Source organism: Vanessa tameamea, chromosome 30 (genome assembly GCF_037043105.1).
Source record: "Vanessa tameamea isolate UH-Manoa-2023 chromosome 30, ilVanTame1 primary haplotype, whole genome shotgun sequence".
Taxonomy (NCBI): domain Eukaryota; kingdom Metazoa; phylum Arthropoda; class Insecta; order Lepidoptera; family Nymphalidae; genus Vanessa; species Vanessa tameamea.
Genome location: NC_087338.1, coordinates 743,099 through 770,952, shown reverse-complemented (window position 1 = coordinate 770,952; position 27,854 = coordinate 743,099). Strand labels below are relative to the sequence as shown.

The 27,854-nt window shown below is 35.6% G+C and overlaps 2 protein-coding genes across 2 annotated transcripts; one reads left to right on the top strand and one right to left on the bottom strand.

Annotated features, from left to right (window-relative positions):
* Window positions 1-1,622: 1,622 nt before the first annotated feature.
* Window positions 1,623-16,383, top strand: LOC113391711 (uncharacterized). The gene is made up of 17 exons (XM_064219940.1): window positions 1,623-1,709; window positions 1,978-2,072; window positions 2,647-2,881; window positions 3,153-3,201; window positions 4,651-4,684; window positions 5,147-5,658; window positions 7,765-7,880; window positions 8,889-8,944; window positions 9,690-9,732; window positions 10,489-10,541; window positions 11,141-11,204; window positions 11,983-12,038; window positions 12,863-12,926; window positions 13,659-13,694; window positions 14,821-14,901; window positions 15,242-15,312; window positions 16,319-16,383. The coding sequence occupies exons 1-17, from the start codon at window positions 1,705-1,707 to the stop codon at window positions 16,375-16,377; spliced, it is 1,629 nt and encodes a 542-aa protein (XP_064076010.1). The 5' UTR covers window positions 1,623-1,704; the 3' UTR covers window positions 16,378-16,383.
* A 1,535-nt stretch (window positions 16,384-17,918) lies between these two features.
* LOC113391642 (leucine-rich repeat neuronal protein 3-like) lies at window positions 17,919-27,567 on the bottom strand. The gene is made up of 10 exons (XM_026627674.2): window positions 27,504-27,567; window positions 24,253-24,321; window positions 23,542-23,682; window positions 22,825-23,042; window positions 22,061-22,258; window positions 21,398-21,597; window positions 20,763-20,970; window positions 19,774-19,955; window positions 18,636-18,769; window positions 17,919-18,076 (listed from the first exon to the last, which is right to left on the bottom strand). The coding sequence occupies exons 1-10, from the start codon at window positions 27,559-27,561 to the stop codon at window positions 17,934-17,936; spliced, it is 1,551 nt and encodes a 516-aa protein (XP_026483459.2). The 5' UTR covers window positions 27,562-27,567; the 3' UTR covers window positions 17,919-17,933.
* Between the last annotated feature and the right edge of the window lie 287 nt (window positions 27,568-27,854).

The window sequence follows — 27,854 nt, the reverse complement described above, 5'->3', positions numbered from 1 at the left end:
ATATTGCTTTGGAAGTGTCCTATAGGTTTTGTGTTTTTGTAAAAGTATGCGAAATGCGACAGACGGCCGTATCTTTGAATTGCGTAAACTTAGAGGTATGATTTCCCAGCTCCAAGGTACTCCAGAGCTCTCAGTATTAGCTATTCAACTTTATACCTCTAGTATCTGAGAAAAATGATTCTGACGTACATGTGATCTTTATTAGACGATAGGGTTTTCTTTAGACGTACGGAACCCTACTTTAGAATAAGGGTTAAGGGTCTGCACAAAAAGTAATATTAAGTGTAAGTAAAATAAAGGTTCGTCAGAAGTTATAAAATAGTTTTTAATTACAATGTATGTATTGTGCAAATTATATTACAATAAAATAATAATAATTATTATTATGTAAAATAATATTAACGTATTGTAGCGTATTTAGGTTTATGCATACATTGTAACGTCAATAATTTTGTCGATGGTATGATTTTGACGTATGACGTACTTCCCTTCTCGTGTGGGCCGCGGTAACGTCTGCATTGTGAGTGCGCTGCGCTTCAAAATTAGTTAGTTTAACGGACTATTATCCTTCTCCTGTAACATCACCCATCCCTTGGCTGCGTTCTTCGAATTTGTGAAGACCAATGGAGCGCTCCCAAGAAGAATGTCTCGTCAGAAGTAAGAGCCCAGATTTTGAGGTAACAACTCCCCCTTTTACTCAACTACAGTAAAGACAAGTATAAAAGACAAATGTCAAAGACGATGACGGAACTATAAGGTGTGAAGTTGTCTATTTCCAGCGACTCGACACTTGATTGGTAGGTAGTTTAGAGAGCAACTTCATTGTGTAGTCTTCATGTCATAAACATTAACACAGATTTTCTTCATAACTTACCAAAAGATATAACTTCAATGATTAGTTTTAAATTATTTCTTAGATTAAAAAATATATATATTCATGTTTTATAAGTTTATTATTTAAATCTTAAGAGTTCTGAGCACAGATTTAGATTAGGCTAGATACCGCATGTTCGTTAGGTAGCCTGGAAACAGAGCGTCATCTTTTTTATACCTACGATGACATGAGCCCCGCAGTGGCGGACTAAGTCCGTCAGAGGCCCGTGGAGGCAAAGTTGAATGAAGCCCCCATTCATTCATGGATTCCTGGGGAAGTATTCGCTACAAAGAAGGGGATTCTCCCAGCGTATTGGACGTGTCCATCAAAATTAAAAGAATTATACCGCTATTAGTACAACTTAAAAAATCTTGATGGCTGTAGAGTGTAGTGTTTTAAAGTAGATTTGATCAGGCGAACTCGGATGGATTTGGGGATCCCAAAGACTCTAGGCCCGGGGCGAGCCGCCCCTTCCGCCCCCCTGTTAGTCCGGTACTGCACCCCAGCCATACTTTAAAAATACTTAAATAATTTTGAAATTAAATACAGCTATTTGAGCAACAAATTTCTTATTGATGCTAGGTTTTACCTGAAGGTATCGACTCGAATTACTACCCTAGAAGAGTTTTTACCGTTCATAACGCTTGGTCTAAATCTGTGATTGTGAAATTCAAAAAGTTTACAATTGATTCAAGACCGGCAATAAAACGCGATAAGAGGAGAAGAAAAATGATAAAAAGTTGTCATTGTCTAATTTAGACACAATAAATATGAAATTACTGTAAATAATAAAATGTAGAAAAATACTTTAAAAAAAAGCAACAATCAAAATGGCGTGAGTATTTACGTGTTTATTTGAAATAATTTATGTGAAAAAAAAATATGCAAACATTTTTTTACAGATATATAGAATTAAATACATATTATACAACTTTGCATTTTAAATGTTGAATAAGAGTAGCTATTGAGTTTCTTGCCGGTTCTGCTCGGTAGAATCTACATTCCGAACCGGTGGTAGCTTCACTTAATATAGTTTGTAAAATGACCATTCAAAAGTGCTTGTAAAAGCCTGCTTGAATAAAACTGAATTTTGATTTTGATAGTTGCGAGGTGTGCGAACATTGCAACTTCCCTGTGCGTACAGGCGAAGGATCCGTACTAGAAGGGTTCAGTTATCACGACGGCTGCAAGAAATGTTGTAAGTCAGGTTTAAAATTCAAATAACAGCCTGGGAGTGTCCCACTGTTGGGATAAGGATTTCTTTGAGGTGAAGGTTTGGAGACTATTCCAGTACGCTACTCCAATTAAGTTGGTGCATATACTTCTGGCGGAATTTCATTGAAATTAAACACATGCAGGTTTCCTCATGATGTTTCACTTCACCGCCGAGCACGAGATGAATTATAAACACAAATTATAATACAGGATATTTAGTGGTGCTTGCCTCGATTTGAACGCGCAATCGTTGCACCCTTTCTAACCATTGGGCTATGTCGGTTTTTGTTATCATTAAGCATATGGAAATTTGGTGATACTTAACTGGGTTTGAACCCGTAATCATTGGTAAAGATACACGCGTTCTAATCAGAGTTAATTCCATTTATTTTGCTTCATCAGCCATTAGCGCTTATCTATTTTATATTGGCTCATAAATCGCTGACGTTCATCCTAAGTATTTTGAGACATTTGTCTCTGGCGTTTTTTCCATTTATTTTGCGTAACCATACACTGGTGATCATCTCGTTTGAGATCGTGGCATTTCTTAATTTCAGATGTTTGCAGCGAAACAGATTTACACAACGCGGAAGTTTTCAAGGGCGTTATATTTTGCTCCGGATGTTCCAGGCGCATTTTCAAGGGCTGTTCCACAGCGCGCAAGATTAAGACCGGGAACAGGCGACGCAGGCGGAGACCACGTTATCGACGGGGGGATGAGAATAGGGTCATCGAACTCGCTAAATTAAACTCGTTAGTCAGTGACAGCAATTCGGAATCGTCAAAGTTAAGGTAGTTAATTTATTTTACTCCAATGACATGTTTAATTATGGTACGGCTTTGTGATATTTGCGTGTTGGGTTATGTTAGTCAGTGCGTGCGTGTGCGTTTCATTTATTTAATTTATGCGTGTGAGTGTTAAGGAACAATGTCTTGAGTATCTGTGCGCTTGTGAAATAGAGCGTCTTTGGGCTTGTACGACTGTGCGTGCGTTGACTCTATGCATGTATGCGTGTTTCACATATAAAGATATTCCTTATACATTAAACAATTTTGATTTTAGCAAACAACCAAGTGGTGAAACGAGGGTTCTGAAGGAATCTCGCGTTAAAGTGAGTATTTTTACTATCAACATTCAAATATACTTTATTAAAAGTGGTCATGTTTCAATATTACGTTAAATGTAAAACTAGCACCGGCTCGGATTGCAGAATCTATCAAGTGGATTCAGTAAGAAGCCCAGTAATTTCTAGTTTTTATCAAACATGTAATTACCATATGAGTACCATTGAATTAAAGAGTATCCAAAGTTGAAATTGGTCCATAATTATATTAGCAATCAACCAAAACTAATTTATTTATAATTTACTTATTTAATAGTTATTTTCATGTAAATATACGATACAAAATTTATTATTAGGCAAAGTAAAGTTTACGGAAGGAGTCTGCGGAATTTATCTTGGAATACTTTACAATAAACCCCGCCCCCCCCCCCCCTCCACAGTAATATATTTGCTTTATGCGATGTAAGATTCGAGGATATCGTAAACTCATATAATAACTGCCAATGGTCGTGATCAGGGATGTTATGGACATGTCATTTCGGATCTGAATATGTCAACAATATTTTACCGAAATTATTTCGGATTATCCGATTGTTTCGGATAGTTTCGAATACGGATAATAGATTATTTAAAAATTGTAAAAGTAAAAAGTACAAGTGATTAATTTGACTTTATTTTTAGGCTTTTATTTACTATTAGTTATAATCACAGGAGTTATTTAAGTGTAATTTAATACTATGCAAAAAAATATATACAAAACATTTTGAAGTGATAACTTCTCATGGAAGGGTGAACTGCTTCGTTACGTAACGCGTTACGGCGCCATTCGGTTTGGCTTCCATTTCTCTTATACATTTTTAGTTATAATTGTTGAATATGTATATTATAATTTTGTTTATGTACATATACAAAATAAATAATATATAATAAAATATATTTAATAATCAATAAAAGACTTTATTAATAAATATTCTTTCCTTACATTATCATATTAATATACATAAAATTGTAATAATAACCAAAACTTTTCTCAGGTTATGATTACGGATAGAATTTTATTCGGATAACATCCCTGGTCGTGATCACTTGTAGATACACCATCGTTTCTTTTTTTTTTTTATAAAATAGGTGGCAAACGAGCAGGAGGCTCACCTGATGGAAAGTGACTACCACCGCCCATGGACATCTGCAACACCGGGGGCCTTGCAGGTGCGTTGCCGGCCTTTCAGGAAAGAGTACGCTCTTTTCTTGAAGGTTCCCAAGTCGTATCGGTTCGGAAAAACCGCCGGCGAAAGCTGGTCCCACAGAGTGGTTGTGCGAGGCAGAAAATGTCTTAAAAATCGCGCTGTTGTGGATTTTCGGACATCTAGGTGGTGCGGGTGATATTTGGAATTTTGACGAGATGTCCGAAGGTGAAATTCAGCAGCCGGGATTAATTAATTCTTCTTGTTTAACAATTCAAATATACTCATGTGACATTTCTGTCTATTATTTTAGATAAAAGAAGATAACCTGAAGAAGGCCAGCGTTGGTGAGTCAACAATAGATACAATAAAATTAGAAATCTTTAGTTTACAGTTCAAATACGTTCAGCAAAATGGAACGCAGCGAGTTGGTGTGACGCACGAGGTAATATATATTTTTTATGGCAAATGGGTTACTGTATGGTAAGTAACTGCCATAGACGTTGGTACTGTATGGTTTATTAATTACTTCTGATAATAAAAACCAACCTTTTGGAACTAGGATGATATGTCTCTCGTACCTGTTATAGTGGCTCGCTCATCTTCTAAATCAGAAGTCAATATATAGTAGAATATCTTATGATTGGGTGGTACCTTCACAAGTTTGCCCGAAGTGAATCCCCCGCTCCATGCAGGTTTCCTTACGATGTTTTCCTTAACCGACAAGTACGAGATTATAAGTTTATAAACCCTCAATCATTGTTAGCCACTGAGACATCAAGGCTCTTAATATATAATAATATACGTAGCTGCAGTTCACAGTATCGTCATCAACATCATAATCATTATCATATTCATCATCACCACCACCACGACCAATAAAAACAACAACTTCATCACCGACATCATAATCATCACCAACACCATAATTATCGTCATCATCACCACCAACAATACCAACAACACCACCACCATCATCATCATCACCACTACCAACAAGAACACCACCACCATCATCATCACCACTACCAACAAGAACACCACCATCATCATCATCACCACTACCAACAAGAACACCACCACCATCATCATCACCACTACCAACAAGAACACCACCACCATCATCATCACCACTACCAACAAGAACACCACCACCATCATCATCACCACTACCAACAAGAACACCACCATCATCATCATCACCACTACCAACAAGAACACCACCACCATCATCATCATCATCATTATAATCATCACCACCACCATCAACATCATCATCATCACCACCATCATCATCAGCCGGAAGGACGTCCACTGCTGGGCAAAGGCCTCCCCCAAAACTCTCACATAAGCCCCAACGGCCGTCGGTTCTATTAGCTATGACATTTTTTCACACGCTTTAAATTTAGGCTTTTAACGCGACGAGCTTGAATTTCTTGTCGTTTTTTTATAAATGAAATAAACTTTTTCAGACATGGCAACAACGACGGATGTGACGCAAGAATTGTTGCAGAATATATATTCATCTGTTGATAGCGGGTAAGTTTATTCTCATTATCTATACATATAATAAAATTGGAGTGTCTGTTTGTAATATTAAAATAACCCATTTTTACTAAATTCATATGTATATATACACGGTACATATACCAAAATAACATTTTATAAGCTTCTTGTCGGTTCTTCATGATAGAATGTACGTTCAGAAACGGAGGTAGATTTACATTCAGAAGTGTTTGAAAAAGTCTACCTGTATCACATACTATAAATGGAATCAAATATTATGTTTTTACTTGGTAGGGTTTTATGCAAGCCCAAAGGTCACACACGCTCATAAGATATTCTTCCGCCAAACAGCAATATTTACTATTATTGTGATCAAGTTTGAAGGGTAGGGGTAGTAAGTACAGGCACAAGGGACATAACGTCTCAGTTCCCATGACCCTGACGCAATGGTGAACACTTACCAGGTGGTCTATTTGCCTGTTCGCCTCTAAATTCGACACTAATAATATTATTATTTCATTAAAATGTACAAACATTTTACAAATTGCAAATGAATTGAATTTATCATATATTCTTTCATAGTAACAAAATGTTCGCGTCACCAGCCAAGCCAAGAAAAATAATTCGAAATGAGAAGGATACGCAAAACGTAAGTATTTCGGAATGCGTTTAGCGATGTAACTTGCGAATTACGAATATTAACTTTACCATAATTATAACCAATCAAAGAAGGAATAAAGATAAACAAAACTTAGAGCCTCAGCCATATTATATACTACTAACAGTTTTTGACTGATTTATCTTTATTTATAACACAACACTATTCCAATAAAATACTTGTATCCACTTTAATTTTACTTCAAAAGTTCCGATAACAGTTTCGTCGACGTTCAAAACGCAATTCGCAAAACCATAGTGAATATCATAATTCATTCAAGCATTTAACAAACTATTTTGAGTAAAGCTACCATCCGTTCGGAATGTAGATTCTACCGAGAAGAACCAGAAGAAACTCAGTAGTTACTCTTTTACAACATCTGAAAATACAGTCATGTTAGTTAAATACAATCATATAAGTATGTCATGTCTCCTGCCTGGAAGTCAACAAGCATTAACTCCACGCTTTTTTATCATCAATATTCATTAAGTTGTTCAATTAGTTGTTAATTAATTTCACACAGAACTGTTACTGGGTTATGACAACTGCTTATTTGTAACTTTGGAACTCACGTAAGTAGTTGAATGAAATAGTGTATTATTAGTATAAAGATATTTTATTCAAGATCTGTTTGTAGAATTAATAGCAGAACTATTAGCAATTTAGTTAATCTAAGGTTTGTTTAATTTTCCTCCTTCTGCGATTGAAACGGACTGTTATATACGACTATCTTTAATTTCCGTTTAGTTATATATATTTGAGTGGATTTTAATGTTGAATATATATTTTTTTTTTTCAGAAAAACAATATTTACAGCGATGTAAGAATTGCAGGTAGTTTTTTTTTTTAGTTTTAACGTCAAATATTATTTGGAATTATTGTAGTTCTTTGATCCGTTTCGGAACTTATTTCAACTTATAATAAGTAGTAGCGACGATTGTTAAGCTTAAATACGGATAGATAAATAGATATATACTTAATACGTAGTTCATAATAGATAAAAAACCAAGAAGGACCAGTCAGTTTAAATAAGCAAAGAGTTTAAGCTTTCTAACAGAATGTTGAATATGTGTTGAGATTCGCTCGTCTGAATAAGTTTGCATTGCTGGGTATTTTACAGCTAAGGAGTATCTACTCTCGATCTCGAGAGTGCACTTGTATATAACACACACACACATACGCACAGTCTTGTTATATAACATGTTCTGTGAAGTCGGCTAGTCGAGCTAGTCGCTAGAAATAGGTCGGGGAAATCATCAACAGTGCGAGATGAGTTTGAACGTTTTTGTAAATTTCGTATCAGAGCTCGGCGCTTCGAGGGAGATGGCTCACGTGGCTCTGAGGAGACGATCAGAAGTACCGGTGATCATACAATCTGAGTGAGTAGTGTTATAACGATTAAATACATTGTATTTGAATAAATTACTACCTTTGGAAGCAATGTTTGGCAATTGTCGAAGCGATTTTGTACTTCGCTTTCAAAATATTTTTTGGACGCGTAATGCATCGAATATAAGTATATATCTATCGAATATATGTTACATAACTCATCAGATATTCTATCGCCAAACAGCAGTTTTGAGTATTGTTTGTTCCGGTTCGAAAGGGAGCCAGTGTAGCTACAGGCACAAGGGATATAACATGTTAGCTCCCAAGGTTTGGTGGCGCATTGGGGATGTAAGGAATGGTTAATATTTCTTACAGCGCACATTGTCTATGGGCGGTGGTGACCATTTACCATCAGGCGGTCCATTTACCTATATTATATCAAAAAAAGAATCGGCAAAGTATTACCGTTATAAGTTAGTAGAATTGGCCTCCTGTGTTTATGTTTGCTGAATGTATGTATGTATGCTTTGTATTGCGTAGCACTGTGTCGCTTCGTATCGCGTCATATAGCATCGCAACATTGCTTCATAATGTCACATCGTTTACATTACATACATTAGCAGCCTGTAAATTTCCCACTGCTGGGCTAAGGCTCCTAACCCTTTGAGGAGAACGTTTGTAGCATATTCCACCACGCTGCTCAAATGCGCGTTGGTGGAATACAAATGTGGCAGAATTTTGTTGAAATTAGACACATGCAGGTTTCGTCACGATGTTTTGCTTCACCGCCGAGCACGAGATGAATTTTAAACACAAATTAAGCACATGGACATTCGGTGGCGCCTACCTGTTTTCGTACTAAGGTCCTATCACCAAGGGTTGTCTTTGTGAGATCGCTAGAAGCGATAAGACCAGGGACCTTTGGGCACTTCAATATTTCAAATATTTTGTGTCTCTCTTATGTACGCATGTGTTGTGCAATGGAGTATTTAAATAATAAATAATAACATCCATTTGAAATTAATAACACTTGCTTATAATATATTTTTTTCTGTCAGGTCATGTCTCCGGCAAATGAGGTCAAAAAATAGATCATACACGACTCAAGAATCGGGTTAGTATCATATAACTATGTAACTTCCTTATATAACGACCTTACTTAGCCAATATGTTCAGCGCGTGTTAAGTTAAGCAATGATTTCTCTCTTTCTGACGTCATACATTTGACATTCGCGAGAAGAGGACAGCGTTAAATAACTTTATGATTTTCCTATTTTTAGGAATCTTTCCGCTGTCTGTCTCTATGTATGCTGGGATCTTTAAAATTACACAACGGATTTTGATGGGGTTTCTTTTAATAGATATATTGATTCAAGAGGAACACACAATATGCACAATATAGTAGAGGAACACTGATAATTTTAGTGGTTTCCAAAGTGATGTCGTGAATAAACACATTTTTTGCGCTTACATTGCAAACGCTGGCTGAACCCTACGAGATAGATCAGAATAATGTACTACAGTATTGTACGCCTCGAAAAGGTCTTGAAAAAAGTCCGCAACGGTATATGTCTATTTCTTAGGGATAACCCACAATAATTATAATAAGTAATTTATGTAGTAGTATTCTTCCTAGGGATCAAACTTTCATAGTAAATTACATCAAAATCGTTTCAGTGCTTTGGTCGTAAGCGTAACAGAGTTACTTTCACGTTTTTAATATTAGTATAGATTTGTTTTTTTGTCTCATTAACTTTTCTTGTGTTAACTAAAACCGCTGTTAACGTTAACTGTATTTTTTTTACACGAGGGACATTTATTATGTTTAATTTTATATATATATATATTTGTTATTCTAGACACTTCTGGTTATACCGAATATTCAAAGGGAATCGTTAATAAGTAAGTATTTATCGTATATATAAACGTCAGGAGTTATCGAATATAATTGTAATGATTTAAATATATGAGGTCGATCTGAGTGAATGTCTTCACCATCGTACAATATTTGTATACTATATTGGGTACGTATAACAAATAATAAATTCGGAACCACTCAATCGATTTACTGTACACGAACGGAATTATAACAAGTCGTATGACAGTTGCTTGACGTGTTGCCTGGACGGCGGCTAGCGCTGAAGTGTCGTGACGCAGACTCGCACCGGTCTTCCCTCCGTCGCTTGCTCGTTGTCAAATCAACTTCCGTATTGTTGACGTCTTTTTAAATTATAATAAACCTAAGTTAGCGTAGGTAATAAATATATCTTGAGTAAAGATTGAGCATTGTGCGATGGGGTAAGCGATCGCCTTTAAAACCAAACCTCTATTGCTATAATTGTTTTTATAACATAGGTAGTCGGACCAATTTAAAAAAAAAACATAATTTTATGAAGACTTTCTTAATCTATACTTTATTTAGATTATTTATATACGAGTATCAAGATAGAGTGTCCCACTATAAAAAAACATAAAAAAAATGACAGTTACGTTGACACTCGCCAAACGTCACTGCTTTAATAATGTGCGTGTACTGAGTGAACAACAACACAGTTGGCAAGTAATTTTTTCGACGCATTCCCAGCATTGACAGTCTATAATATAATTAATCAAAGTAATTTAGTTTATATATTATTTAATTTTCATTTTTTAATACAGACACTGGATGGACAGACGTTTTAGAAGCATACTGAAACTACCATACAAAAGTTGTTAGTAAAAATATTCTATTCAAATCTTATAATATATTTGTATGAAAATGTGTTTTTGTCTAGGATACATAGAATCCGAATCTAACTTACCTTTTCCTGAAGTATGAGTTCATTTTAAGTTAAAGTTAATACTAAATCAAAACACTCGGCAATCCTTTATATTTATAGCGTAAAGGCATTAATGTCCCAGTGATTATGGAAAGATAGCTGCAAATAACAAATCGGTAATGGTCTCATTTTCAAGAGCTCCAGCCGTAGATGTGCAGAGAAAGATGATTCTTGATTGCATTTTGATAAATTGTTACAATTCAACAAAGAATTAATTTTAGAGAGCGTTTAAGAAAAAATAAATAAAAACGTAAACAAAATTAAAGTAAATTGTTTTCGACAAACTCCAATTCCAACTGAACTAATGTATACTATTTGATTTAAAAAAAAATTTTAAAGAGGTTTCATCATTTTGGCGCCAAATGTAAATGAGTGACTTGCAGTTTACAATGAAATGAAATCAAAACAAAACCTGTCATAAGTTTCGAAATTGATAAAAAACTTTTAAATGAACTCAGATACACTAGTAAGTTTAATATTGTATTTTATAGTTACGAAGAACATCTTAAATCGGAGCTCCCTCGTCAATTCTATATGCAGCGAGGATGAAAAGAAGTACGCTTAAAGATATCATTTTTTAATTGTATATTAAGCTCGAGCAAAGATGTGAACACATACAGACGAAACAGTTCTTTAAAAGTAAATGTTACGCCTAGCAAAGGTATTGAAATGTTACGTCTCTGGTGTCTGTAATCACACGATCTCCTTTTACTCCAACTATAAGAATTGGTGTGTAGCGATGGATTGAACGCTGCACAGAGTTCTACCAGCAAGTCTTCGTTCCCAAGGAAGTTGCCGTAGGTATGGAATTGGTTACAACGGAAATTTTTATGTTAAAAAACACTTCAGACGTGATATTTATTTTCTATGTAACTGGTAAGCGGAGAAGCAAATTGGTCTCCTAGTGGTAAGTGGTCACCACGGCCCAAAGACATAGGGGCTAATATTAAACATTCCTCACATCACACCAATGCGCCACTGACCTTGGGATCTAAGATGTTATGACCCATGTGCCTGCGGGAATTCTGGCTCACTCATCCATCAACCGGAACGCAATGATACCAAATATTTCTGTTTGCCGGTATAGTATCTGATGACAGGGTGGACCAAATTTGCCAGTCAGCATACTTAATCTATCTATTTATCTATATGTCGTAACTTTATTTATATTTATAGAATTATATTAAGAACTAATAAGTCTTCAAAACAATTTGTGACTTGATTGAGTTAACTTTTTCAGCCATTAAAGTGCATTATAATCAAATAATTGTAACTTCGTTTTATATCTTGTATATAGTGCTTTTTTTGAGTAATATGCCTTCGTTTATTTCAGATCTACATTGAGAAGAATTAAGGGATTATTTCGTCAGGAAATTACGGAACATCAGCGTAAGTTTCTTCCCTTCAATCTCTTACCAAAATACTCACTCTTACGAAAGCCACGGGTTGAGAGAAACTGGAGACCTGTGACTATTCACCGTTAAACCACGTCAAGTGTTAATTCAAAAGATTTTTTTATAAATTTCGAAACCAATGACTAGTTTTTTTTTTTAATTTAATTTCATTGTAAACTCATCTACATTTGGTGCCAAAAAAATGAAGCACTGTTTAAATGAAATTTTTAATGTCAAATAGTATATATCGTTTAGTTAGAATTTGAGTTTATCGATAACAATTTTCTTTAATTTTGTTTACGTTTTTCCGCTCTCCAAAACTATTTATTTGTTAAATAGTAACTATTTAGTAAATTGCAATCAAGAATCTCTTTTAATTTTCTGCACATCTAGGACTTAGAGTTCAAAATGCGACCATAACCGATTTTTTATTAGCAGCTATAGTCCTATAATCACTGGGACAAAAATCGGCTTACGCTGTGAACATATAGGATGGCAAGATATAATAAAAATTACGTTCTTTAATCGTCTTACCCAAAACTATATCCTTGAAACAATCAGCTGACATTTGTGTTAAAGGGGTACGGCACCGTGTGCTCACTACTAACCGAACATCATGACATTTTGCATATACATATTCAGGGTTACATACATGGATGAATACATACATGGATGAATCTAACATCTGCAACACTTTCCCCCAGAGTCGAGCGATGCCGCGGGATGACACTAGTAAATTCTTAATTACTCTTAATTCCCTGAGTCTCATTATCCAATGGGGCTATGATGTAAAATTTTTGGATTTTCTCCTATTTTCAGGTCGAGGTCTCAAGAAGTTGTTCTCAACAATAAATAGTAAAAAAGTACCTTACAAATTGGGTTGGTGAGTTGTAATTAAGCGTACATTCTAATAGTTGTCTATCGAAGGGGTAGTTTTTAAAATGAAATACTTTCACAACTGACATTTTATACGTAGCTACTAATCTATACGCATGTGTGAAAATTAAGAAAAAGAACCAAAAGAATCCCGATGTGTGCGGGTTCAAAATAAGACAAGCACCACTGAATGTTCGTGGCTTTGTGTTTATAATTCATCTCGAGCTCGGCGGTTAAAGAAAACATCGCGAGGAAACCTGCATGTGTCTAATTTCAATGAAATTCTGCCACATGTGAATCTACCAACCATTGGAGCAGCGTGCTCCTAACCTTCTCAAAGTGAGAGGAGACCTTAGCCCAGCAGTGGGAAATTTACAGGCTGTTACTATAAGTGTGAAAATTATTTAAAAATCAGTGGCGGTTACGTAACTTTGAGTTAGATGATAAGAAATCAAACCAAATGTGGTTTGATTTCTTATCATCTAACTCAATAATTTCGGACACTACTCCCAGACAAACAGACAGATAAACTAATCTATACTAATATTATAAATGTAACATTGTCTGTCTGTTACTCTTTCACGGACAAACCACGAAACCTTAAAAATTTGTTGATATTTGTTTCTAACATCTGACGATCAACCCTCAAAACGCGACGAAAGTTTGTTTTGAAATCAGACGCTTGAATTGTATTCAATTGTAGAGACGGAATAATATATTTTATCGTAATTGTTTACAGGTTGGGTGTAATGGAAAATATTCCAGAAAATATTGGGTAATGTAAATCATTTCATATATTTACATATACTTTATGTAGAGGACTATGTTTTAATCAGACTATTATGTAATTAAATTTGTATTATAAAGATTGATAATCAATTGTGTGTAGGATATTTGACTGCATCGTTGTCCTAATTGCTTTTAAGGTTCCAGAGACCTTGTCAAATCCAGGTCAGCTTAATGTAAATTAGATTTTTCTAATATGTAATCCTCAATAATAGCTCAGAGCCTGGAGCTTGATAGTTGAAGAAAAGCACTTAAACCGTTGGTCCTCCTAGAACTATTGTTATGCTAGTTTGGAAATGACTAATTGATTTCTGTTTGTACAAACACGTGCGCATATATCCTACGGCATTGGATTGTCTTTTTTGAGAAAGGCTCCGTTCAAGAGGACATCGTCATCAAAATGATCATATATATGCTTTTCTTCTAGTATTTTTAGTAGAAGAAGAATGAAGGCCATTATATCCAGAAAGTATAAACCCCCTCTTCTTTCAAACTATGCTCGAAGATTAAGGCAGTTGATTCAATATAGATATTTCTTAAGAGATCTGCTTACCTTGTGATAGTTCAAGTGAAGAAAGCGACAGCCAGTATAAGTCCCACTGATGTTCCTTTCTGAGGCATCCCTTTATCTCTGTTCAAATCTATAAGAGCCATGAAATTCAGCCAATTTCATCCGACGCGTAATATTTTCTCACGATGCTTTCCGTCGCCTCGAAAATGTTTAAATTGTGCATATGGTAACTATTATATTTGTCCGAATTTCAAATCAAGACAAATATATTTTAGTCAAGTAAAGTTTACAATGAAGCGTTTTTGAATCGTCAATATTTAAAACGGTAGGGCCGTTTCGGAAAACAGCCTCTAGTGATAAGAAACGGCAAGAAACTCGCATGGTTGCTCTTTTCAAATAAACTCACAATGCTGTTATTCACCATTAGTGTTAGAGTAATCCCGCGATGAAACCCGAGCCTAAATCCAGACTTTTTTCTAAAAAATATTCTTTTAATGAATAATAAGATTTATTAATTATTTTGTCTAAGATTTAAATCACTGATCCAACACCTTCGATACGTGTTAGTTAAGGTGAAATAATTTCAAAATTCTATTATTTCTAGATGTAAACACTGTCGGAACTCGCATAGTTATAGATGTATGCGAAATCAAGTAATGAAATCGGCTGGTCCTACGCAGAGCGAGTGAGTATGGATTAAGATAAACCAAGACATCTTTACTTGGTAGTAGGGCTCTGTGCGAGCCCGTCTGGGCAGGTACAACCCACTCATCAGATATTTTACCGCCAAATAATGGTACTCAGCGTTGTTTTGTTCAGATCTGAAGGCTGAGCGTAACTACAGGCATAAGGGATATAACATCTTATTTATTGGTTGGTGGCGCATTGGTGATGTAAGTAATGATTAATATTTCTTACAGCACCATTGTATTGGCGGTGACCACTTACCTGGTTGCCCAAGAAACAAGAATCCGATCTTCTAGGAAATAGATGCCATGATTATTTTCGAATTTCCTTTTTTTCAGATTGGCTGTATTCAGGAAGAAATTGAAGAAATTTATTTTCTTTGATTTTCTCAAAAGTTTGCATAATTTTAGTACGTATATCGTTGCTTTATATATATATATTTAATAAAAAATATTGAACGTATATAAATGCCGAGGTGGCTCAGGGAGAATGAAACCAGACAAACGCTACAAAAATTTTATGGGCCTTATTTTACGTTTATGAATCATCTCGAGTGCAATGGTGAAGGTACGTGAGAAAACGTGAATTAGACACATGACAATTCTGCCATGTGTATATCCACCAACAGACATTGGAGAAGCGTAGCAGAATTAGCTCCAAACCTTTTCAAAAAGACAGGAGACTTGAGCCCAGCAGACATTTACAGGATAGGACAGGACATTTACTTTTATATAAATACTAAGCTTATTTTACGGAGAGAGATTAGACACTCTAATGACTAAAATCTTTCCATATTGAATAAATGAATTTGATTCGATTAAGCAATCGAACGCTCTTTAACGGTTTCTTTTAACCTTATAATAGAGTTAAGTGTACAAAAAACAAGATTCAGAAAGTGTATTTGGTCACATTGACATCTCGTTAGTAAATTCGTTCACTCTACATCCGGATCCGGGCGTTTGAATTCTTCGCAGTTGTAAAACGTCTGTCTATACACGGACGAACATCGACTGTCATGGTATACAAGCCAGTCTTGCCAACCCCCAAAGCGCGTCAATAGATGTCATCATCATCCTCCTGCCCTTATCCCAATTTTACTTGGGGTCGGCGCAGCATGTCTTCTTCTTCCATACTTCTCTGTCTTACGTCATCTCACAAGTAACATTCTTTCTAACCATATCGTCTTTCACACAATCCATCCATCGTTTCTTGGGTCGTCCCCTACCTCTATATCCATCCACATCCATTTTTCATTTTTTTTTTTTATCAAAATAATGTCGTGAAAATCTTATGAAACGATATCATGATCGGCATAAATCATACGTACTTGCCACATTTAATATTTTACTTCGCTAGGACTTCGACTCGTGGTTTGGACTGTATTTGAATTAAATTGATTAACATTTCTCTTTCAGATAAGCAATTTTTATATATGCTGGCGTCGCAAGCTTGTACACAAGAATCGATCATTTGAACAGACTATTAAAATATAATACTTAAAAATGTTGTTTTTTTTTTTTGGGGGGGGGATACTGAAATGGCTATAGAAAATCAAAATCAAAATATACTTTATTCAAGTAGGCTTTTACAAGCACTTTTGAATCGTTATTTTACAAACTATATTAATTGAAGCTACCACGTTTCGGAATGTAGGTTCTACTGAGAAGAACCGGCAAGAATGTCAGTATTTACTCTTTTTCAACATTTAAAATACAAAAGTCATGTCAGTTAAATCCAATTATATATGTATATGGCAAACGTAGTGTGGGACGTCCTCAGGCACGGGGAAGTGACGATTTGTGCAAGACGAAGCTGGCAGGAGCTGGATGCGAGTTGCCGAAGAAAGACCACAGTGGCGTGCATTTGGAGAGGCCTATGTCCAGCAGTGGACGAATATGGGCTGATGATGATGATTATAAAACATCCTGCCCGGAAGTCAACAAGTATTAGCTCCATGCTTTTTTATATTTCTATATAATCTTGTATTGAATAATATCCTTTTTTATTACTGTGTTTCGTAAATGATTTTAATTTATGAATAAACAAATATTATCTAATTTGTATTTTTGCTGACTTTACTCCTAGTCCCTAGATCTACAACATCTACGATTATGAAATCACATATAATTTGTTAGAAGTAAAAATATATAAAGCATTTCTTATATAACCTCTTAAAATTGGGCATGTCAATCAAATGTCGGAGCAGGCGCGTGAACAGAAGATATTATTAAGCACATTCTTGTACGTTATAAATACATGGGCAGGAGCACAGTTAACAAACATGCTGTTCACTTCGTGAGACAATTTCAACCGACATCTATAAACTTACCTTAATGTTCGATTGTACCGTGCACAACTGAGCACAAGGAATTTCAAATAAAAATAAAAAACGTTTGCTTCTCGTGACGCCCGACACAAGTGTTAATTTTAAAAAACAAACTGAAATACGACTAGCACCGTGAGTGAAAGAAGAGGAACTTGCCTGCCGCTGCCGGATGCGTCAGAGAAAGAGAAGCCAGACTGGCGCCGTAACGCGTTACGTAACGAAGCGGTACTTCCATAAGAAGTTATCACTTCAAAAACTTAAAACTTCTTCTCGCCTCACCTGTGTCTAAGTCGCTTGTCACCTTTTAATATCAATGTTGTTAATTTAATATCATTTGATTCTGTTGTTGTTCTCGTAGTAACTTGATGTTTTGGGAGCTAGTCAATATAATTTGATGGTACTATGGTCAGAGACCGAGCTCCTGGGTCGACGACCCGAATTTCTGTCCAACAATTGTCTGTAGCCGCTCGTAATCTAGAACTCGGTAGTGTTTACTGCCCCATGTCTCGGGGAGAGGGTACATTCTCACTTGTTGGGTGCTAGTTATTATGAAAGTGAGGAAGCAGAGAGTGCTACTACGACAGCTCATCGAGGCCGAACTTAGAGGTCGGAAGGTCCCAGAGTAATGGAGGCAGCCAATCAAACAAATGAATCACTTAAAAACAATATATTTGAACACGATATCCTAACTTAAAAGAATCCGTCTATATGTAGTTGTCGTCGGCGGGCGCGCGCTTGTAGAACGCGCGCGACGCGTCGGCCGGCGCGCGCAGGCCGAGCCACGCGCACAGCCCGCGCCGCCACAGCAGCAGCAGCGACAGCATGATGGGCACCGCCAGCAGCACGCCTGCCCGCACACGCGCGTCAGTACGACTCGGTGCCAGGTGGCCCGTGAGGTGGGCTCACCGTCGGCAAACATTTTAGCAATAACTTTTAAAAGCCAGTAATATATTTAAAAAAACGAGCTACTTTATTTATGGTAAATAGTCGGGCTCACAATTGGCGAGTTATCTTTGCTTACCCAGGCACCGTACTGAGTATAAACGTTAACTTAATTCCACTGACTCACTCGGTCTGCGAACCGGAAAAATATGCCACCTGATGGTAATTAGTCCCCCCTGCCTATTCATATTGGAACTAAAAAATATTAACAATTCCTTCCGAGGACCGTGCACCATCAATTTTTGGAGCTAAGATGTAATATCCCTTGTACAAGTAGTTTTACACTGGCTCATCACCCACCAAATTGGAACTCAACAATTCTAGAATATTATGATAAGCGAAAACACATTTTAGATAAAAGCATATTAAAATTTGGCGCTGAAATGAATTAGGGGTGACCTGACCCAAGGTCCCCGACGTGCGACATGGTAAATTTATGTATTTCTGGCTAAACAACCACATACCGATAAGAGTTCCTAGAAGAATAGCGCCGTCTCTCTCTGGCCTGTTGCCGTACTTGTCTACGCAGCGCATCGTGCGATGGATGTCGTGTAAATGTTTCATGGTGTAGCCCTTCATCTCCACGGGCTCCTCACACCTAGGGAAATGGATATCTTATATATTAATAGCGTAAACCGATTTTTGTCCCACCGATAGCTGCACATAAAACATCGGTCACAGTCTCATCTTGAAGAGCTCCAGCCGAAGATGTGCAGAAAAATATAGAGGATTCTTGATTGCAATTTATTAAATTGTTATCATTTAACAAAGAATTAATTTAAGAGAGAGGAAATAAATTACTGGCCATGTGGAGCGGCGCTATGGCTGTATAAATAAAAACAAATGTGCGAACGGACGTCGTTTACAATGAAATTAAAACCTGTCATGGCTTAGAAATTTGAAAAAATCTGTTGAATAAATGAGAAGTTTCACGTGGGATCCACTAGTTTATAATTAATGATAATACTCCCAAAGAGTCTGTTCACTCATATACTTTGGTCCTCTGATACTAGTCCCTGTGTTCACTTATTGGAGGAACGTGATGGACTATCCTCAAACGCCTGCTTCTATTAAATGTTTCCATGCAAGCTTTCAGATTTCTTGTTACTTAGGAGTATTGATATTAAAATAAAGGATTTTTTTTATGATACAGTTAGGTAGGACGAGCAGTTGAGCCACATGATGGTAAGGATACCACCGCCCGAATCTGCGCCGAAAATGGCGCTGTAAGAAATATAATCATTAATATTTACATCACCAATGAACACCAATCTTGGGAACTTAGATGTTATGTCCCTTGCACCAGTAGTTATCCTGACTCACCCTTCAACCGGAAGACAACAATACTATGAATTGCTATTTGGCGGTAGAATTGATGAGTGATCCCAGACGGGCTTTTAAAAAGGGTATTAATACTATCTAATTGCACAGGTGACAGGTTATATTGCACAAGCGTTTGAGCAAACACAGATTCCCTATTCCCTAATTCACTGCCATAATATCGAAAAGAGTTCAATCTGCAAACGCTTTACGTGCTATCCGAGGCATGACCTTAGGGATTCCTGCAACAAGATATTTTTAATTGTTACGTTCCCAACTTACACCATTTTCTCAGAAGCATTGTTGGCTTTAGCTTCCACCAGTGGTACCAGCATGTCGACCATCCACTGAGTGCTGCAGTCGCAGAGGAAGGGATTGTTGGAGACGTCCACTTTGCTTAAGAGGTCCCAACGGGATAGGAGCCGAGAATCGACCTCTGAGAGATTGTTTGATTGGAGGTAGAGCTGTAATATTTTATTAATATTAAGATAACTTTAAAAATAAAGTACGGTAAGTAAACGAAATCAAACCATCAATAACCCCTCTATACAACGAACCAAAGTAAAACTGTTTTCCATTAACTTAGTACCAAACATGTAACGCAACTTAAGTCGTCATCGTGGAGCGCCACGAAACGAGCTCCCAAAGACAACGGCCGTCTCTTCAAATGGAAACTGTTTGGAGTACACAGGCTCGCCATTGAAGCCGACATATAACAATTAAAGTTTTGAATAAAATAAAGGATGTTTTCCTCGCCCTTAAACTAATAAGATCTATGTATTTCTTATAAAATGATACTTGACATTGTACCTACACCATAATTATAATTTACAAATAATCTCCAACAGAATCAGGGTTTCTGGAAGAGATCTCTTGTTAGAGATAAGTTATCCTTTGTACACGTCTTTCGTCTATGTAATTGTCTATATATTTGTTGGTACATAAATAAATAAGATTTCTCCGTCAGAACACACCCTTACACAGCCTTCTGGTATGCTGTCAAATATAATAGATACACTATCAAATACAGTAAAATTTAGACAGAGACAATTTTAATACTTTTTATTCATTCTATTCCTAATAGGGTCGAATGTCAATTATGCCCCTGTGTCATCCGGTGGCTTATATTTGTCCAATTGTATAAGGTAGAACTTATCTGGTATTAAGTAGTGTAACTTTGCCTGTAGAAGATCGATAGGCAGGCTACTTTGCCTCGATATTCCAAGCTGTGAAAGATGTTACTTAAATGCAGACAAAGAATAATTCTTTACCTCCTTGACAAGCGGCCAGTCATAAGTTTCACCAATGTCGTCAGGTCTCGCCAAAGCCTTCGGATCGATGAAGGATAGTTTGGGGTTGAAGCTCAGGTGGAGTGTTTGCAAGTTCTCCAATCCCGCGAGTGCGCCTGCGCCAATACTTTTCAAGGACTGCATATTGCACATGTGTAGCTCTTGCAGCTTGCGGAGACGGGGGAATCCCCTGTATTCATTGATATAGGTTTTTTTAAAAATAATTATAAGAGTCAAATACAATAAGTTATAATGCATGCAATGCGTTTTTTGGCTGATAATTTGGCCATATTGTAATAGCGTACAAAGCAAAATCAAAATGACCGGACAAAGATTCCATTTGAGGAATTTTGTATCGAATACCACACTGTACCAGTAAGAGTTGCGGTTACGTGCTACGACACAGGCAGGCTTATTTAAGATGTTTTATCTTACTAAGAAAATAATGGTAGAATCTACATTCCGAACTGGTGGTAGCGTCACTCAATATAGTTTGTATGACCATTCAAAAGTGCTGATGATGATTTTGACTGATGAAAAATTAATAGCAAGCTACCAAGAATTTAGACCTGCCATTTTTGTTCAATTGTTTTATAAATAACTAATAAATTCCTTACGGATAATCCTCTGAAGACATATCGAGCTTGACGATAGGATTCTGATTCAAGTTCAGGAACTTCAAGTTCTTTGTCTCATCCAACTCCTGGGGGATGGAAGTAAGCTTGTTATCGCTGATGTCCAGACGCTCCAGGAACCGGGGTGTGTGCAGAAACTTGTCTGGGATTTCTGTGAGCTCGCAAGACCTCATACGGAGAACCTACAAAAATAGTTATTCTTTAACCAGTAATATTGTAGAAGACTCTTTAAAGATCTTGATTTAAAGAGTCGGAAAGAAACACCTCAGATCTGAGAATGTCAGGCAAAAATGAATGAGGTAATTTTTTTGTCAGAAATATTATTGAAACGAACTGGAGGCGATTGTTTCAACCCAAAAGGGTGTTGTCATCTCAACAGTTGTTACTATTATAACAACGCAAAAGTTTTGTGACGGTTTTATTTAACCTTACAATAGAAAAAAAACTTAAACGTTTTCTGATATCCTGTGGTGATCATTGCTCCACAAAATAATTACTAACCCTGTAGTCGGGTAACAGGGGTAACAATTTTATGTTTTATTCCTTATATTAATAGGGTGAAAATTACAACTTATTGAAAACTCCCATTTAGCAGAGAAACTAAGATTGTTTACGAAATGAAATTGCCCTGATGTCAATTTTTACCTTCAACATTGGCAGACTCGATATTGCGATGAGGGTGACATGATCTATCGTGGTGAGAGGATTTCCACTCAGATCTAACTCGGTCAGCTCTGGGAGATGTTCGAAAAGATCCTGATTGAGGGAGTGGAGGTCGTTGTAGGCTAAGTTCAGGGTCCGCATGGAGGCGAGTGGTTCGTACTCCTCTGGTAAGTATCGACCCTGGAAAACAATGATTTTATTATTGGCTAATGTTCTTTAAACTCATCAAACATGAGAGGAGGTCTTAGCCCAACAGAGGGAGATTTACTACTGGCTTCATTCTGTCTTATTAAAATTCCCAAAACATAAATAAGTAACTTAAAGTCAAAAATATCACTTTTATATAAATTCACTCGCTCTCCTTATATTTCTTTAACACACACAATAAAAACAATCTGGTAGTTCTAAAGAATGGTAGCAATACCAAATATCAAGGATTGCATATATACGTCATGTTCGACGCTGAAACTATCAGATCACTCCGGTCCGTAAGCTATTTGAGCCTCGTTCAACCAAACGCTCGAGAAAATCTGTGAAAGGCTTCATTTACGCAGCGGAACCTTTCAATAATTCTACGGTATACTTCCAATGCAATGTATCTGCAGCATGATCTCTTAAGAGGATGGAAAAATTCCCTTGATCTTGGATCTCATGCCAAGATTAAAATTTTAGTACTTTCTTGACCAAGTGAGCTGATCTCTAAAAAATATTTAGCAGTGTGAAGTTTAATTGTATTCGAAAGTTACCTCGAAAGCATGCGGACTCAGTTTATCGGTTGTCAGTTTGTTATGACTTAGATCCAAAACCTCCATCTGTTGCAGATCTCTGAAGCTAGCATTCTCTATAAACTCTATTGAGCACCGAGATAAGTTCAGCACTTTGACGGGTAGCTCCGCCATGACAGTTACATTAGTGATCGCATTTTCGCTAAGATCAACTGTTGTGGGTTTAAATTCCTTTAAATCTGAAAAAAAGGACAATAATCTATATATAGAATTGATTAATCCGAAATCTCAGAATCTAGAACACCTACGACCTTGAAATTTGGCAGGTAGGTTCCTGCCAAATTAGGATTTAGACATCGGGTTGGAAGTTTGTATGAAAGTCGTATGTTTTTGAAGTAAGAGACTTGAAATTTAAAATGTGTGCTCTAGAGATGTTGTGGTGTACACCTAAACTGTAACACCAATAATGTATCTTTAGAAATTAACAACCTTTTAGGGTTAAAACTGGATATGCCACTAACTGAAAAGACTTTAAGGGCAGGCGGGTAGTTTTAAATAGTGTCGTTTTCTTCTTTCGAATAACAAATCAATGGTAACAGAAAGAGACGAAACCTGTATTTATCTAAACAGTTAAACATAATTTATGGGGCCAATGACATATTTTATACGCATGTAGTATTTTATTCGCGGCTTAAATTAGATTAAAATGACTCAATTTATAAATACAAATCAACATACTAGCCCATTCATCTTTTTTGAAGAACACCGTAAGGCTTTGATCGAAGCAATCGACCTTTGCGTCTTTACACACACATTTCCTGCAAATTTCGGTTTCATTCCAAGGAATCACTTTTGCAGGAACCGGAACCGGGGTTGTAGCTAAAAGTAGAATTGAAATAGTTATGCTATTGAATAATAGATGGCGCCAGTAGTAGTACATGTTATGTTTTGGCGTCAATTACAACTTCCATGTTGTTTAGTTAGGTGGACTAGCAAATTAACTAACATATAGTAAATGGTCACCACCGATTAATACTGTAAGATATATCATTCCTTGTCTATCACCATATCGAAAACTAAGATGTTATGTCCCTTTTGACTGTAGTTCCACCGGCTCACCCTTCAAACCGAAACAAAATACGTATTACTGATATAATACCTACCCAGTCTTCTCAAAGCCTCACTGAGTAACTCAAAATATTCTTAGTATATATTAATCTTAATATATTAACAGTTTATTGTCTTGAATGACTTTGATGGATAGTTCTGTTTAATTTAATTCAATTTATGATTAAATTAAACGACAAAATTCAAGTCTATTCTAACAAATTATTTAAATAGATCAAAACATGTCATCAATAAATAAATATAAATACTTAAATAATTATAATTATTAATTAAACTAAGCAAGCAAAGTTGTGCTATTAAACAATAGATGGCGCTACTTACCATTGTCACAGTTCGCCACAGATAAAACAAAGGAGATTAAAAAAACGGAAATGAGTGTATCCATTTCCACTGAAAAAAAATAATAAAAAAATATGAGTAACAATTTATTATAACGTAACAAATCTGGGTTATTTACAGATATAGTATCTTATCATTGCCATTATCAGTTGGTCACATATAATACGGAAAATATAGTATTATTTTAAGTATTGACAATTTGTTTGAATGTATTTTGTTTTAGTATTGGTCATTGTTGATCATGTTCAAATATTGTAGATAATATTAGGGAACTTCAAAGTAATGGAAATTCTCTTAGATCTATACATATAATAAAATTAGAGTGTCTGTTTGTAATATTAAAATAATCCATTTTTACTAAATGCATATGTATGTATACACGGTGCATATACCAAAATAATATTTTTTTACAATTTTTGCCTGTCTGTCTGTCTGTTTGTTCCGGATAATCTCTGGAACGGCTGAACCGATTTCGACGGGACTTTCACTGGCAGATAACGGATGAAATAAGGAGTAATTAAGCCTACTTTTATTTTAGAATTAATATAAAATCACGCTACAATATCCAAATAACTTAAATTCAAATAATGCGCACGAAGTCGCGGGCACAGCTAGTACTTAATATGTTTAGATATAGTGTCGTCGTGCTACAAAAGACCTACAACAAACGATACACTTTATTATATGTCTCTGGAAAAACGCGTTACGCGTTTCCGAAACTTGTTGTAGGTAGTGTAGTACTGGTACATCGGAATACCCACTAAAAACAGTATCCTATCCGTTTCATCGGCGGGCGTCACGAGATTGCTATCGCATGCTACCGTGACGCCCTGACGCTCCTCCAATATCTAATTGGGGTTCTTGGGGTTACCGCGAAACTCCTTAGACAAATCTAACCTAACCTAACCTAACCCTTGTCCTCCTTCAACGCATTGGCGAAATGAGATCTTTGATGTTATATGTGCCTAATACATTACTGTAACCATATATAGAAAGAGTAATTTATATTGCTTATCAGTCTTTAAATAAATGAATTGTATTGAAGTCTGTTTTAGCACGCCCCACCCAAAAATACAACTATGAATAATTGTAGATCCGTAAAGAAGGCGTTATATATTTTTTGTATTATCTATAATTCAAAATAATCTGTATTAATTACATAAATTATACAGTTAAATATAGAATTAAGCCCGCATTATTTCTGATCATCATCAAAAAGTCAATGTCGATATTTATAGGGCCGAATTTAGGGATACCGCGGACAGCTGCCCTGGGACCTCCAAATGAGAAGAGCCCCACAATAGAAGTTCCCACAAGTTAGAATTTTTATGTAATATATATTTAGCTATCTAGATATAGTCGAATTATATACTACTATTAAGTGATATGGTATTGCTGTTTTAAATGTTGCTGATAAAAATAATAAATAAATTGTAAAAACAAACAAACCTTACTGACAAAAATGAATTTCTTAAAATTAATTTATATAAAAATAACTATGGTCCCCCACTTCTCTGTTGCTCCAGGGCCTCCAGACTTCCAAATTGGTCCTGGATATATATGTACATATTAAACCTCTTAAAGTAAACCTGTAGTACGCTAGATTGGCATAATTTTCATTTGGTATTGAATTCATCTTCTTCGTATTAATGTATATTTATTACACAGTAAGTTTAGAAAGTGTAGGATAAATATTTTGAGGCGCGCCTATCAATACTAATATAGGATGACACGTTTTCTTTGTAATGCCTAACAGAAACAACTACTACATAGATTTAACGCGTTTTGGCATAGATATTCCAACCATAAGAGGAGAAGAGCCAAATAAACAACATTTGACAGCAAATTGACGCGATATCATTGGTCGAGAGCTTGATTAATCTATGATGTTCACTATGGATTTGCGAAAAAAATGGCGTTTTTAAAGACGACGACGCTTATCAGAATATTGGAAGTAAAATTAAAGTGGATATAAGTAGTTAAGTGTAACAGTGTTGTATTATAAATAAAGATGTATTAATCATAAACTCTTAGTAGTGCACAACATAGCTGTGTTATTAGCAAATCGCATGAAATACGTGAAACTACGGTTTGTTTATCTTTTTTCCTACTTCCATTGGAATAGGCTGTATATTTATACCTATATGTTACTAAAAAAATGATGTTCACGTAATATAAAGATATCTAAATTACCGGTAATTAAACTGCAATTATAACGTTAGATATAATTATTAATTGAACGTTATCTCAAAACCTGTTATTATACAAAATGTTCGAGACCTAAATATTTACTTAATTGATATATCATTTGTGATGCCGTGGGTACCATTCATCACATAACCTATCTCTAAACAGCAATTCATAATTTTCATAATTCATAATTTTGTTGTGTGCTTGAAGGGTGAAAGAGCCAGTCGAATAAAGGCACAAGGGAAGAATAAACGACTTTGACCTCGAATTAGTTATGCCATGACCGATTTCTAAGTAATCTGTGGAATTCACTATGAAGTGTGGATTCGTGTAAAAATGCCGTTTTAAATCGTTAACGGAACTTTGGAAGTGGAATTAAAATGGATATAAATAGTTAAATGAAATAGTAGTGTATTATAAATGAAGATATATTAATCAGAACTGAATATGTAAATCTAAGGTTAGTTTATCTTTAATCATTCCGACATTGGATTATAATATACAGACGTCATTGGATATATTAATAAGAAGAATAAAATTGTAAGTGACCCGTGTTATTACAGAGAAAATTGTGTTAGATTCGAAGATTAATGCAGTACTTTGTAATTGGTTACATATCAGGTGGGACGTTGTGACTAATAAAATTAAAAAAAAAAGAGAATCAAACTCTAGCACGATACAAAAGCATCGTTGTTAAAAAGGGATAGATATATGTTTGATAATCTTTGAATCATTAAAAGGGCACGTCATACTTTATAATTAAGTTATCTTCAATTGTATTAGGAACATAAACTTTTAATATAATGACATTTCTTAGCCAAACGAATGCTAAGAAAAAATAAAAAAAAAATTGATGCGAAGGGAATAGTTATACGTACTTAATATTATGTTGGAATAATTTTTTTAAACTTCAATAAACAAATTAATATCTAAATTTATATTTAGTTTATTTACCTTTTTTTCCAATTGGAATGTATGTATTGTTTACAACAATTGTAACTTAATTAAAATATTTGCACTATTTGTTATGAAATTGAACACACCTTTAAACACAACCTGACACTGTGTTAGAAAACTTAACAATACAAAATGGTTGACCATGTTATCTAATCAGTGTATTTTATCACTCGCTTGAAATTATTATCAAATAGGTTGTGGTGTTAGTGACAGCGTTCGGTTCAAAGATGTATTTATTCTTATAAAGGACATACTGTTTTCTTAAAAAAAGAGATTTACTTATTTTTACTTACTGTAAAGGCCAATACCAGAGCACATCGAAACCAATGAAAGATACAGAACAATTTTTGCATAAGCTTAAAGGGTAGCTTTAATTACAGGTGAATCTCCATTCAAAATAATATTGACAACAACTTACAATTAAGCAAGAACAATAT